This window comes from Molothrus aeneus, chromosome Z (genome assembly GCF_037042795.1).
Source record: "Molothrus aeneus isolate 106 chromosome Z, BPBGC_Maene_1.0, whole genome shotgun sequence".
In the NCBI taxonomy this organism is placed as follows: domain Eukaryota; kingdom Metazoa; phylum Chordata; class Aves; order Passeriformes; family Icteridae; genus Molothrus; species Molothrus aeneus.
In genome coordinates this window covers 49,895,683-49,910,886 of record NC_089680.1, presented here as the reverse complement: position 1 = coordinate 49,910,886, position 15,204 = coordinate 49,895,683, and the positions used below count along the sequence as shown (strand labels likewise).

Below are 15,204 nucleotides of genomic sequence, written 5' to 3'. Positions count from 1 at the left end.
ACAGAATGCTTATCATCTACAAAGTGTTTTGCTCTATTAATTGTTTCCATTTCCCCTAAAAGTAATGGTGTCTGGCTTGGTTACTTCCTACACAGAATTCCCTTTGCAGCCAGAAGGGGGACTCAGGATATTAAATTTCAGCAGATGCGATGAACCAGTCCTTTATGTTCTTATTTTTCTGAACATTGTTTTCTGATACTGTTCTGATTTTTCCTTGGCTTCTTCCATCAATCTTTTATGGCTGTCATTGTCATAGCTTTCATTATTATGTACTTAGCAGTGTGGGACAAATTTTGCAGAAGGAAATACTGAAATGGGCATTTGGACATGTCTGGAATCAGGTTCCAGTCCATCAGGAAGCGGTTTGGTGTATCAATTCTTTGTTTATCATAGGAGTTTCGAGCCCATGTGTATATCTCCCCAGGGGTATATCTTCCCTTCAGTGTGTCAGTAGGATCCTGGACTGTAATTAATAAGGGTGTTTTATTGGCTGTTGTGATATCCAAGCATAAGAACGTGTGGGACCCAAGAGAGAGTCCTGGTCTGCTCTATGGATTTCAGACCATCGTCAAGCTCATGACAAAAGAGAATAAATGAGCATCTTTAAGCAGAGAAGTGCATGTTGCTTCATGTGCAGTGGAACAAGCTGTGAGAGAATAGCCAGAAGTTTAAAAAAAAATTACAAAACAAACCAAAAAGCCAACCAAAAATAACAACAACAAAACAACCTGTAGAAAAGACAAAGTGTGTTCATATGTTGTTTTAGGTAAACAGCAGACTCAGTTTTGCACAGTAGCAAGGAGTGAATCCTACCTGCCACAAGGTTTCTTGTGAGACAGCCGTGTTATCTGTTGTCGTGTCACCTTGCTGGACTGAGTCTTACAGGAAACTTAATACACCTGCTAGTTCTCCTGCTGGGATTGCATAAGTTTCCCTCATAAACCCCTGTGTTTTGAAACCCTTTTAGGATCAAGGTTTTATCTCTGATTTTTTTTGTGTAATATTAGTTTCATTCTCATGTCTTCTAGAAAATGTGGACAAAAGAGATGACTGACAACCCCCTAGAGTTCAGCACAGATGGGGAGAAAGTTATGCATTCTAGCTGTGGTGTGCTATTTCCAGTGAAAATCTAGATTGTAATTTGACATCATACCATCTTTTTAGGATAATGTGGTTTTGTTTGGTTTATGAAAGACTGGTCTGTGGGGGATTTTTGTTTTGTTGTTGTGGGTTTGTTGGTTCGTTGCTCAGGGAATTGCATTTTTCTGCTTTTTTTTTCCTCTTTTCTCTTTTTTCTCCTTTCTCTTTTTCCTGTCCTTTTTCCTTTTTCTCTTTATCATTTTTTCTTTTTCCTTTGTATCTTTTTCATTTTTCCTTTTTCTCTTTTTCCTTTTTATTTTTTTTTCTCTTTTTTTCTTTTGGCTTTTTTTAAATTAGTTAAAGAAAGATAAGACTGGCACTGTGTAAGAATTGGTTTCAACACTATGCAGATAGTCCCTAAGAGAGATTTGAATCTGCTTTCATTCTTGATCTCATCTAGCTTAGGGAAGCATCCTTCCTGTGCCTGATAAGGAGCAGCCCCTTCTCTTAACAGATTTTGAAGTTATTTACTTCAGATAGCTTCAGAGAGGCACAGGGGCCACATGTGATGAGGCTGGAGAATTTATTTTATTTCTGGTTCTCCAAGAAGGATATAAGCAATCTGCCAGGCTGCTGCAGCATGACACCAACACCACAGGGTGAGAACCTTCTGGCTTTTCCTAACTTGGACTTTTTCCTGAGCAGTTGTCTCAGGGTACTCTTGTTTGAAATTTTCTATTCTGTTAATATAGTAAGGATTATGTAGATGGCTGCCTTCCTTGGAGCTTACCTGTCCAAACCTGTACAGAGCTGGCTTGAGGTCTGGCGTGAATCTGTGAAAGCAGCTTTGCAGTTTGCAGTTGTTCTGTGTGCTCTTCAGTAATTCCTCTGCAGTAAAAAAAGCAGATTTTATGCTGCATGCTTTGTGTATGCAGTCCACATGATTTATGACTGAAGCTGGTGCCTTGGATAGGAAGTAAAAGCAAAGGAAAAGTTTCCTGTTGCACAAATTACAACAAACTGAAACTTCTAGTAGATATGATACAGAACAGAGAAACCACAGAAGATGATATACAAAAATCTTCAGCTCAGTAGTAGAAAAATTATTATATTGTACTCAAGGCTATTTTCCCTGAGAATGAAATAAAATGGAAGCTAAGAAAGGTTTGGGACATTGCTCTGATTAGTCCTTTTGTGCAGAAGTTTATGATGACATTGATGTCTTTCTACCCTGGATGTTGAATGCATACAAGAGTGTTGGCACACAAAAGTCATTGTCATTAAAGTTAGATTCCTTAATGCTATTGAGGCAGAGAGAGCATTGCCTCTAGAAAGACCTGTTAGGACTAATTTAATCCAGAAGCTTATTGATTCAACTTAATTTATTAAGGAATTGATTTTATGTGAGTTTAATCATGGATCAGCTTTAAATCGGTTTAAATGTGTTCACAGTGAGACTTTGCATTGGTCTAAATATAATTGATTAATGTTTTAATTAGATCCCTGCAAATTTGGATATAGATAAGGTCTCTATATTTTCTTTCAGTGAAACTGTAGCACATTCCTCCATCTTCTGGGGTGAAAGTCTAGCTGTAACGAATCAATGACAAAGCATTTTATTTTCACAGGGCCTGAATTTTACCTTAGTTCTGTGCTGGGCCTTGGTTCTTATCATATAGTAAGTAAAGCCCTGGATACAGAAAATTGATTATATCAATTTTCTGGGTGTGATTTTATCCAAAACGGTAACACACAGAAACCACTAGTAAGTTTAAAAAAAGTAGTGGGGGAAGGGAGTTTTACTTGATTTACCATGTCTTTATTCTTTTTGCTAGCAGGCTGTTCAGAATTTATGTGGAATTTATTCTCCAACTCCTTTTTAGCTAAAATTTACCATATAAATGCTGTTCTGCTGATGGAGATTGGGGAATAGCCTTGGCAAATGATACACATTGCTTACTGCCCTTGATATATTTGGGCTGGTCCACTAGGTTCATTGGTGGCTTCTACATAAGGAATATCATTGTTCTACAATAAAAGCTGTAATTTCCTCCTTGACAGTAGCTACTGGTGGCCACCATCACAGGGGTTGGAGTGTTACATAATTAGCAACTGTTTGATGCATGTTTTAGTCTTTTTCAAGTACTCAGATTTTGAGGCTGTTGAGAGATCTTGAGGAAAGGCTGAACTAGCAGCATGGGCTACATTGTTGTGGACAGATGCCCCAGGCTGGACTTGATGGCCTGGAGATCTGTGTCACAGTTTTTCTGTATTGGTGTGAAGGTTCCACTCCTGTTTGGATCACTTCCTACCATTCACACATATTTCCCAATATGCAATTCCAGCACCTACTGGTGCTGGAATATACTTTAAAAAGCCATATAGTTTTCCCAATATATTTTTTTGACTTTTACCTAGAGTCCAAAACCATTTCAGAGTGCATAATTTGTCTTGTCCCTCCTCCAGTGATTGCTGCACCACAGCATGTATCTGCACGCTTTACTTATCACGTGGTTATAGATTTTTTGGAGGTTGGCCTTTAAAAGGATGTCTAATCTTGTATAATAATTTAGCCAATGGGGAGATTTCCAATTATGTATTTTTGCAAGCTGTTCCCAATTGCAAGTATTTAGCAGCATTTGTAAGAATTCTGTTCAAGTTCTCATTTGTCTGAAGATAGCATGTACATTTTCAAACAGTTGTGACACAAATGCTTCCTTTTCACTGCAGTTTCCATTTCTGATTTGCCATAGCTGCAGAGTATAAATTGCAGTTCAAGTATGTTGGAAGTAAATTATATTGAAGGGTACATGATGAAATGTCTCTGCCTACTGTGCAAGTCCGTAATGTTAAATGCCATGTTTAAATTTTTGCTGAGCAGCTGGGTTTGAGTTCATGATTTTTTTTCTAATGCCCAGGTGTATCCAGTTCCCTGACTCCTGAAATGTGGCAAATGGCTTTCTGTCTCATTGGCTAAAGGGTTTGCAGTCCTCCTGGTAACAAAAACAAGCAAACAAACAAAAAACCCACAAAAAAACCAAAACAAAATTAAAAAAAAAAAAAAAGGAAAAAAAATTCCAACAGGTTCTTCCAAGTGATGGCCACTTTGTCAGCTTCAGTGACTTGGACTAATTGTGCTGTGTCCCTGGGGAAAAACACATCCTTTTGCTTTGGGTGTGTCACTTCTGGAATTGTCAGACCTCATGATTTTTCCTTTATTGTGCAGGTACAAAAGCAGTCATATTTCAAATTGAGTAGAGGGCAGGGAACATTGAATTTTCAGTTGTTATATAGTTGGGGTTGGGCTGGCATGTCCTCTGCTCTGTGATCAACACCAGAAGAAAATTATTAGAAAATCTTTGAGATTGCAGTAGAACTACTGTTGTTTTCCAGTCTGTGCAGTCTTCTAGTACACAGATGTTTTTTAGGCCTATATCTTTCTACAGCCTGTGCTGAACACCCACACAAATCCTAGAAAGGGAGTATTGCTAGGAGAGCTGACCACAAAGAATTTAAATGAGAGGAGGGGAAGGAAAGTGAACCATACCCACAGTGTTAAGTTTGACTTGTGCTTAAGCAAATCAATGTCTTGAAATTTTCAAAATTCTTCACACTGCTGTAAATATTTTTACACAGCCAGTAATGCAACATCAACTTCTTCATTTTGATGTTCCAATTAATCTTGGTTTTCCCAAATTCATTTCTGTGATTTTATTTTCTTTCTGTTCATGTCAAGCAAGCCAGCAGACAGGTTTCAGCTTAGGTTTTCCACATTCCCGCTCCAAAATTTCAATATAGATGAGTGGTTCTTCGTGCAGAGGAACAAGGGTGGACAAATAAACCTCCTAAACTTCCAGTTGTGTCTTGGGATATCCAGACATTTTCTCATCTAATTTGTGAAAAGTGTTGGCCTCTGTGTGAACTTAGTGAGAGAGAGATTGTTTTGGTCTTTGGGGAGTCAGTTGTTTCGGGGAACTCCATTTTGTTTCTTCCTGTATGCTAATTATTCATTCCAGTGGTTATATCCCTAAATTCAGATTACTCATGTGTCCTTATTAGTGGTGGCAGTGACTAGCTCTGTGAACCCATACAGGAGAAGGTGATTAGTGGTGACCTGTTAAGGTAACCTTCATTCCACATTCTGGGTATTGCCTTCTGACCACCATTTCCATGGTATTTCATCTGTCTTGGCACTCCCTACTCCTGTGTTTTCTTATTTTTTAATAAGATATCCTTGTGGACAGCAGGTCCTTCTGGCTTTCTTGTTCAACATGGAAAACTATTTTAATACTGGGAAAGCTTATGTTCATACAGTGGCCATAATATTGTTTGATGTTATTGAAATTCTGCTTGATGCAGGGTGTTTCTCCTATACATATATGATTGAGCTCTCACTGCTGGAGTAGGGACAATGTACCATGCTCAATGAGAAAGACCTCTGACCAGGGATGTAAAAGTGTGCTGGCAGTGTTGCTGGATGTGTATTGTTACTACTTCTCATAAGTCTTCCACAGCCTCAGGAGGAGGAGGAGGATTTTTAGACATGTGAAGCCCTGCCATGGGTAGATTTACACTGGGCAATTTATTGGCTGAGTCACAGTACAATTTGTCTGGGAAGTGGAACTATTGCAGAATCAGAAAATGCTACAAAGCCAAGAGAACAGTGTAAGCCAGAAGCAAAAATGGGCTTCGGTGACTAGGATCAGAAGAAAGCGATGACTCATGTCCTTTGCATGTGAGAATCCCAGCTTTGCTGGAACAATGTGAAGAGAAAGAGCATGGTGGACAAATGCTGAAAGGGTGGAGAAGCATCTGGGGCCTGAGATAAAAACAAGAGTTACAAAATATAGTGCATAGGATTTGCAAAGCTTACAGGATTTGACACACAGAAATCTCTGTGTTTTCTGGTGATGTTGAAACAGGAGTAGAGCAGAGAATATGAAATGTGAGAGGGCGAGGAGGAGATGGCCACAGCAGTTTTGAGATCCTGAAGCCTGAGAGACTAAAGCTCAAAGGAAGCTATTTAAAAAAATAAATTCTACCAAAAAGAGGAAAAAAAAGGAAAAAAAAAAAGGACTTGCCAAAGAACTGGATTTTCATCATTAGTGCAGAGAAATAGCTTCTGAATTTATACCATTTGTTTGGTTTTTTAATTCCCAACATTATCTTAGGGCATACCATTGTAGCTACACAAGTACCATAGCTGAGTCCCAAAGTTTAAATTTTCCATGCTCCTCAGTTCAGTGGTCTGGTGAACCTTACAGCTCTGGCCATAAAGTGAACACTGAGACCCAGACAAATTAACAGTGTAGTTGCAGCCTTTGCTTTTACATGGTTCTATCAGCTGCACTGCCCTCTGTTTAATGAGTCACTGAATGACTTTTTTCAAGAAAAAGTAGAAATTAGTGCTTAACATTCTTACACTGGAGAGCAAACAAGAGAAGAGATATATGTATGGTATGGCAAATTGCCACATCATTCCTTCTTTCATCTCACTTCAAGGCACACAACCTGAGTCAAACTTTTTTTAAATCTGCAATCCTGAAATTCAGCTCCTAAATCGAAAGTGGCTTCATGTGAAAAAAAATTAAAAAATACTGAGTACCTGCAAATCCCCTTGAAGTCCAAGGGACTTGCCCTGCCCAGCATTTCTGTGTTTGGCTTACTTTAATTTTAGTGTTCAAGTAAAGATTCTGGAGTCCCCTTTTATGCACTTAGGTATGTAAAATATGGACCTGCAGATTCTTCCATGAACTTTACAAGCTGTTTTCCCTGAATCACTTTTTGGATATCAACTATATTTGTTTTGCACTGTCCCACATTTTCAGTCTGCGTGATCAGGTTTTCGTATTGACAGTGTCTAACAGGATCATCAAAGCTTACCAGGGATGCAGCCAGTTGGAGTCAGCTGAAGCACTGAGAATCAGAGGAGAGAGTATTTAATGTGATCAGGCAGTGTGTTCCCGCAGACACGATCATCAGTAAATAAATTAGGTGTTGACCTTTAAATCATAATCTTTAGGTTAGACACTTGCTCACACCCAGCTTCCGTTGCAAAACCTACATTTTGCTTTGAACACAGTTCTCTGTCTCTGAGGAGGCCTAAGTTCAGAAACTGATATCTTGAGTGTCTACAGGAGAATGGAAAGCCTGTCATTATCATGTTACACTGAATAAATGGATGCTCTCAGGCTTTCCTCCTGGACACAATACTTCTAGACATGCTGCTTTGTCACTACCATCCTTTTTCACTCTAGTGGAGATGCTTTTTGCTTGTTGAGTGGAAGGGGGGGGGGAGGCGGGGGGGGGGGAACGAGGCAGGAGAGGGACCTACTCTTTGTGCATAGTACTTCTTCCATGTGCCCGTTTTCAGTGTCCTGTTGAAAATCCTGCCTACCCAAGGCCATGTTATGAACTGGCCCATGATACTCTCATCAGCAGGGTATACTGGGCTTGTGACAGAGAGAATGCAGAGAAGATTAATGCAAGCTCCCAGAGCAGCTTCATGGCTAGGGGTAAATATCCATGAATACTAGTATGACACAGCATGCACTTGAAAGCATCTCATGCCAAATAACAAATATGTTTGGTAGAGATCTATGGGTTTGTTGGTGCACCATTACTTTGACAGGACCAAGTGAGACTTCAGTACCATCATACCTAAACCTGGTTGTCAGATTAGCAGCTGTCTTTGTGACTGGCTTTTGGGAGTCGTTACTTTGATTTATAGAGGCATTTGCTGCTTCCATGCTGTTCCAGTGCTTAAAGAGCACAGCTATAGTGCTATTTCTCTCTATTACTCTTATTTCTTGGCTCCTGACCATGTTGCTAGCCATTCCTTTGGTACTCACCTTTATTTTGGCTTTTGCAATATCTGAAATTTCTGTAAAGATTTTAGCATCACTAGAAAGAATTATATTCTGTGGATGCTGGTTTTATGTGTAGTTCAAGATAAATGTCAGGTTTGCATTTTTCTTTTTGCTCTTGTCTGTGTAGACACAAGTATCAAATATCAAGACCCAGACCTGAAATGCATCTGACAGTATTTTCAAAATAATTCAGAATTTCCCATTAAGTAGCCAAATAATTTGTTTGGTTTCTCACTGAACACGAGTCCTTCAGCTGGTGTTCAGTTACTCTGGTATTTTGGAGAGCTGGGTGTTCTATCATTTCACACAGGGTTTTATCTTGTAGGTAATCTGTACCAAGACTCTTCCTGCAGAGAGGTTGGCAGGAAATAGTCCCATTTTGAAAAGTGTTCGGAATTCAAATTGAGCTTCCATGTTGCCTGAGAGAGTAATAGGAGGATTAAAACCAAGAGAAGCAACACAAATTTTTGTGGGTTTTAATTGTTTATTTGTTTGTGGATTTTTGTTGCTGTGTGGCTTGGTGGTCTTGTTTATTTGTTTGGTTAGGGTTTGGGGGCCTTTGCAGGGAGGCTTTTTGTCTGAGTGGGAGCAGTGTACATTTTAAAGTGCAGCTTATATGTTTAGAAAACCTGGTCTGCTGATGGTAGGTCTGACCTTGATTATAATCTCATGTGCAAGGGGAGAAGGCTTTTGGAAATAATGTAATTTGTCCTGCATTACTTCCCTGCCTTGAGCATTATGCAGGAAAAAAAAAAAAAGAAAATTAAAAAATCAGAAAAGAAAAAGGCAGTAAGTCTGAGGCCAAAGCAATGGATGTTATTGCTGTGGCTTCTATTAGCCCTCACCAAGCTGTTTGTCACAATTCTGTGCAGCAAACTCTGCACATGTGCCTACTGGCAAGCATGCCTAATACATTCCTGTGCTCAGGCCCCCAAAAGGCTTTGTGCCTTTCCAGGGAAAGAAAAGACAGGGAAATAAAAACAACCACTCATGGAATTTCAGCTGAGTGTAGTTGTGTGATAATATTTTGCAGGTTTCCTGTTTAATTTGTTCAATGTGTTGAGCTTCCATGCAGATTAACTATGCAATCAAGCACTGAAACTGAGGAGATTGATGTTCTTTGCCAAACTCACAAGTCCAGGGAGAAGAAGTTATCTGCACTCATACATTATCAGTGAGTCTTTTGCAGAGAGAATATGGAAATTTGTGTTCCTTATCTACAATGATATTATGCAGTCCAGCAGACATGAGTTTCTGAAAAAAATTGCTAACAAAATGACAGCTATTCAAGCCATGTTAATAAGGAAATATCTAACACCTTGCTTGCTTTTGCCTGTTAAACCCTTCCAACTGTGTGTGGCTTTGCTGACACAACTGCTCTACTGCTTTGTGTTCTCTCGCTGTTATCACCCTTGCTGCTTTCTTAGAAAGTCTGTCAAAGCAGGGGAGGTTCATGGGTCACAGAGAGACATCCTGACTGGGTAGTGTGAGAAGCCTGGGTGCCTTTCTGTGTGCCTAATTGACTCTTAAATGTGAGGCCCTACCGCATTTTGGCAAAAGGAATACAGATAAAGTAGATGCCCAACCCAATCTTTAATTCAAGCAGTTCCTCTTTCTGGGTACTTCCACACTTAGTTTATGCAGATTCTCTTCAGGATTTGTCTGTTCTTGGTTGCTCCCTTGTCATTCTGTGATGAATGGCATGTGTAACACCTCTGCTGGTGCCATACCAGAGCTGCTCACAAAGGCACTGCCCAAATAGTGACCTGTAGGAAATGCTGTGAGGCTCCCTTCCATTTTCATTTTAACTGAGTCCTTGTGTCCCCGTTGGCACTTCAACATGTAGGAAATGCAGCAAGTGTTTTTGTCGCCCTTCCTGCCTCATTCCTGCCTGCCATGGGCAGTCTCACACAGTGGGCAGAAACCTCGCCGGCGGCAGGAGCGGTCCTCCTGCGTGACAGGCATAGCAAGGAGAAGAGGAAGGGAGCCAAGCTGGCAGGAGATGCTGAGGGGACAAAGGGGGAAGGGGTGAAGAGGCAAGGGGTGGGTGGTATCAGGAGGAGCCATGTCTAGTTATAATTATAAGCATTTTTGTCTCTTCTAAAAGCATTTTTGCCCTGCAGACAAAGTTCTGTCTTGCCAGCACCATAGAATTGGCACAGACTGTGATGAAACTCAACTACCTCTTGCAACAGTTGAAGCTGTAGCTGATCTTGATCCAAGTGTACAATGCTGTAGTTTTATCAGCACAAGCTTTCTCATATGCCTGGCAGGTCTGATTAACTTTTGCAAAACTGTAACTGAAAGGAAACAAACATCGTGTAAATGAAAAGAATAAAAAAAGCCTCCAAGAAACAATCTCTTTTCTGTCATGTCTTTGAACAGCTTTTACTGTTGTCCCTGGAGAGCCTGCATGCTTGGACAGCGAGTTACTGTGAATTAGTGAGGGTCACTGCCATTGATTAAATCCTCTTTTATGTTTCCCGGTAACTCCTGAATTATGGCAAGAGTTGAGCATATTAATTTAACGCTTTTCTTTTTTTTCACTGACAGCTCTGATGGAGGAAAAAATCTGCAAGTCATTTTGAACAGATAATACTGAATTAAAATAAAAATCAGGAACAAAATGGCATCTCTCTTTTATTCCGAGTTTCACATTGCTATGTTGAAAGAACAGGCAATAACTAGTTGAAGTCCTTAGCACAAAAATTTTCATCCTTGCAATTGTGGTGATGCTTTTAATTTATGCAAGATAAAGTCTAGGACTATTACAAGTGAAAGATGGTAAAATAAGGAATAATGCCTTTGTATTTCAAACCTCTGCATCTCCTTTTCTTACATAGTGACAAAAGACTATAAATTTAACTCTTCAATGACAGAATGAAGCTATTAGTACAAGCCTCAGTAGTAAGGCTCTTACATAATGCTAATTATTTTTCTTGGAAATTTTAAACATTATTAACCTAAAATTTTATGTTCAGACAATATTTACATGTGTTCTTATATAAATGTATATATATATATACAAACACACACTTATAAAAGTGTATGTATTTATTTAAACATATTGGTTTCAGGATGGTGAGTATGGTGTGTAGGCACTTGTTTTTCTGAAATCAAAAGTTGTTTTCATAGCGTTTTGAGAACACACTGAAATTTCCAAAATTATTCAGGACAGTGGGAGAAAATGAAAAGCAACATATGAGAAGATTTTCTTGTCATGAAATGCTGGGCCTTTACCTGATCCATCCGAGTGGAACACTGACAGATGTGCCTACCCTGTGTGTACCACATCCTTGGATGCCATTGCTAGAGAAGTCTCTCTCTCAGACATTTTGTTGATGTCTAGAACACTTCCTGCCAGAAACTTGTTGTCCACACCAGCAGAGGTTCATGGAAAAAGTTGTCACCTTCCTGTTAATCAGGAGTTTTTTAATTATGGAAGGCTTGTCCATTTTCTGTCTTCTGCTGGTGTCACAGCAGGTATCAGCTCATTTGGTCAGTCACTGGAGACTACGTTTTCCCAAACACCACCATTTATGCTGCTCTGGGCTCAGTTTCCAGGAAATTAAAAGTTTCCCTGTGCTTTCCTGGGGTGAGAAAGGCTGCCCCTTACATGTGTGATAGGCCATGCTGCTGCCTTCAGCAGTCACCCACTTACTGGACATGTGCATATCAGTCCTTTATTTAGGCTTCTCATAACTATGGTTATGATGGTGCTACTTGTTTTTTGTCTTATTGGAATAATAATTAGGGGCAACTGATGTCAGTAAGTCTCCACAAATATGCAAGGAGCAGATACCAAAACATAATCAAGAGTGTCCAGTTTTCTTAGGACAATTTCTTGCACAGGGCTCTGTCAGAGACCCTCTGGTGTCTCTTTAAGTCTGCATGTTATGGAGAATTATTTGACCACAGTGGCCATTTGTGTCCTTGGACAATATTACAGCTGTTCAAGGAACAAAATGCCCTGCAGCTGGAGGCACTGCATGGCCATAGTGACTCCCTGGAGGCTCAGGCAGGGCACAGCTGAGCAAGGGTGGACTTAGGGGCTATCACCCACCAGCTGACCAGCTGCAGTACCCCATATTAGCCCTCCCCAGTTGTGTAGTAAAGGTGTTATGTTAAGCCTCAGGGGAAGCAAGGTCAGGTATAGGTAGGTGTTTTACCTATGTACTGGAGCACAGTAGTGGCTGACTTGCACCTAATGCACGGGGGTCAGAGGAAGGGTAGCATCTCACAGAAGGACTGCATCTTCTTGTGAAGCCTCTCCTCAAAGACCAGTAGCCACGTGGAATTTTAGAGGTCTATAACTTAGAAAGTCTGAAATGGTTGGAGGTTTACACATAGAAGAAACGTTATTGCTACGACATGGTAGAAATTGAGATGCTTCAGCTGGAACCCTACAGTGTGTTGGCTGAGCCTTTTCAATGCAGTGTCCCCTTCTGGGTCCAAAATACCCTTAATTGATATTGATTCTGTTGATGGGCTTCCAGGCCTGTTGTCTTTTGCCTCAGGGAAAGGATATGGCCAAGCTGAGGTTTGAGGTAGGTGTATAATGTGGGTTGTAATGTTTGGCTGGAGCAAAAGCCTTTCCCTGACATGAGGGAGGCTGTAGAGCTTATATTTATGCTTTTAACTCCCTGTCAGATCAGTTGCACCTGGAGCCTTTGGGTAGTCCCTAACTCATAGCAATTGAAATTAGTAAACCAGCAAGGTACCCTCCCTTTGTCTTTCTGTGTTACCAGTCAGGGATGCCTGCCACAGTGTGCTGTCTTGTGCCTAGGTGCACACAATCAAATAATGCTGTTAGTGCTCCATGCTATATTCAGAGGCAGTTTGGTTCTCGCTGTGGCTTGCGAGTTGTAAGACTGTCATAGGAGATCTCCAAAGCATCAAAGTGGGCTGCCATTAAATGTGCCCTTATGCTTTAAGGACAATACAGATTCTTGTTTTTCAGGGGTTTTTGCTGAAGCATTGCTAGTCTGGTTGGGGTTTCACTGTCCATGGTTTGCCTAGCTCAACTTGAGTAAGCGTTTTCCCTTTTGAGGATGGCTTAATCACCACCACATTCTTTTATTTCTTTAGCGGTGCCCCTCAAATTGAAGGAAATGAAAAACCAAGAGGCTGCTGTGGGTCAGAAGCTAGTGCTAAGGTGTGAAACCACTTCAGAGTATCCTGCGCTCAGATTCAAATGGTTAAAGAATGGGAAGGAAATAACCAAAAAAAACAGACCGGATAATATCAAGATCCCAAAAAAACAAAAGTAAGTACAAAATAATATCTTTCAAGTGGGGCTGGGAGGGCTGGGAAGTGATGTTCACCAGAACGTAAGCATTGAGGTTGTTAAATGCAGTAACACAAAGCTGAAAGCTATGAGTTACAGAGGAAGAAAATCTAAGCAAGCAGAAACCAGTATTACTGTTCCTGAAAGTATGAATGAAGTGTGAGTGTGTTATAAAATTAATTTTCTCTTCTCAATTTCAGTTTGTTTTCTGATAGCCAAAGGCTGTGATTTCAACCAGTAAACCTTGGAGACCGGCCATTTTTAAACTGCTAACAAGAATAGAGATACTTTTTGTTTATTGTTTAAAAATCAAACACTTAAATTCATCAAAGGGTCACAGATTTTGAAATATTTTAGAGATTTTCTTTTCCAGCAGTTTAATCCTTTAGAAGGGCTGAATGCTGTCCTCATTAGCTCTGAATGTCCTTGCAAGCTTGCAGTAGTCCTTTACCAGAGGCATTCCTGCACTTGCAGAACAAGGCACTGCTGTAGCAGATGTCAGAGAAATAGCAAAGCATGCAAATCCTATCCTCCTGTCTGGTGATAAGTTCTCCCCACATGCAACTGATGACCAGTGCTGGAAGATAGACTGGTGCCTTGTTTCTGCAGGGGAAAACTACACAATGCTTTTACTGCATTGAGACAGGAGAAGGCTTTTGCTGTTTTGTCTCTGCCTTGTCGTTTACATTAGAAAGTTGTAATTGTCACCAGCTATGAAAATCTGTTTGAACACAGTCTTTTAACTCTCACTTCTGCTCTCAGTAGGCCGGGCAGCTCTCTGGTGCACCATGCCATGCCTTCCCTTCATTCAAGACACAGAAATTTTGGAATGCACTCTGCAAGAGGTTTTTCTTTCAAAGGTGTTCAGTGCCCCCATACTTTGTGTCAGGGCTCACCTCACTAGATGAAACAAGCCATAAACAAATAGATATTTGACTATTTAGAGTTATTCAGGTTAAAATTCAGAAGTCCTACCCTCCTTGGCAGTTTCTTGTACCCCAGCCTGGGGCACAAGAGGAAATATGAAGAGGGACAGAGCAGCACCACCACAGCCCCCATGCCACAGTTGCACAGATGTCAAGAAGGAACCTGTGATGTCTCCTTTCAGCATTTGCAAAATGGAGCTGTTCCAGGTGGCAGATAGCCTGGCAAATTGTCTGGACTCATTTGCAGAGCCATATGTCTCCGTCAGAGTTGTATTTTCAGTCTATTCTGTAAAGAAAATGTTCAGATCAGAGCCTAGCCCTCAGCTTTCCCAGCAACATGGTGCTGCCTGTGAGGGGCAATCAGCATTTCCTCCACTTGCATTTGGCTGATACTGATTGACCAAACTCACTGGGGCTAGGATTTTACCTTGTGGGGCTGACCATCACCAGTTCAGCATTGAATCAAGGAAGTGCCTTTTGCCAGATCCCTTCTTTGTTGTTTTTTTGCCACAAAAATCTTTGAGGAGCTGTCAGAAGGGAAACTGATAGCCATTGATTTGATATTGATGCATGTGGAAGTGTGAGACTCTTTTTCAGCTTATGTGCCAAAAAGCGTTTAAACTTCCCCAAAAGATGCATAATGAAAAAGGTTAAAATTGTGCCTTTTTCTGGAAGATAGAAATACGAAGTCATCTTTACTCACCATAAATGGAGAGGGTGCAGGCTTTGACCTGTATTTCACATGTTTGTGCCTCCCCAGTCACAATGATGCCGTGCACTGTTGGAATTTCTCTCTTGTGTTTTAGAAATGTCAGTGTGGAATGGAGAAGCACTTCCAGTTAGAGACATGAAAGTCACTAGATGTAGAGTACAAAAAAGGAAACGACAAGGGATGTCTGCTGACATCTGAAGGATATTCTTTGCCTTCCTGCTTTGACATTTTAGTTTGGGGATGGGTCACTGCTTTGCCATTTCTTCTTTTGCTGTTCATGTGTGTATCTGGGGCTGAGTAGAAGTGAACACCTTAAGAGAAAGTAGATTT

General features: G+C 40.5%; 1 protein-coding gene across 6 annotated transcripts in view; it reads left to right on the top strand.

Moving 5' to 3' along the window:
- NRG1 (neuregulin 1) overlaps window positions 1-15,204 on the top strand; it is a 283,369-nt gene that overhangs the window by 125,351 nt on the left and 142,814 nt on the right. For all 6 annotated transcript variants that reach the window (XM_066568745.1, XM_066568743.1, XM_066568744.1 and 3 more), the window contains exon 2: window positions 13,038-13,215. In XM_066568745.1, the coding sequence (XP_066424842.1) occupies window positions 13,061-13,215 (155 nt within the window). In that variant the 5' untranslated portion in view covers window positions 13,038-13,060. The remainder of the gene's footprint in view (window positions 1-13,037; window positions 13,216-15,204) is intronic.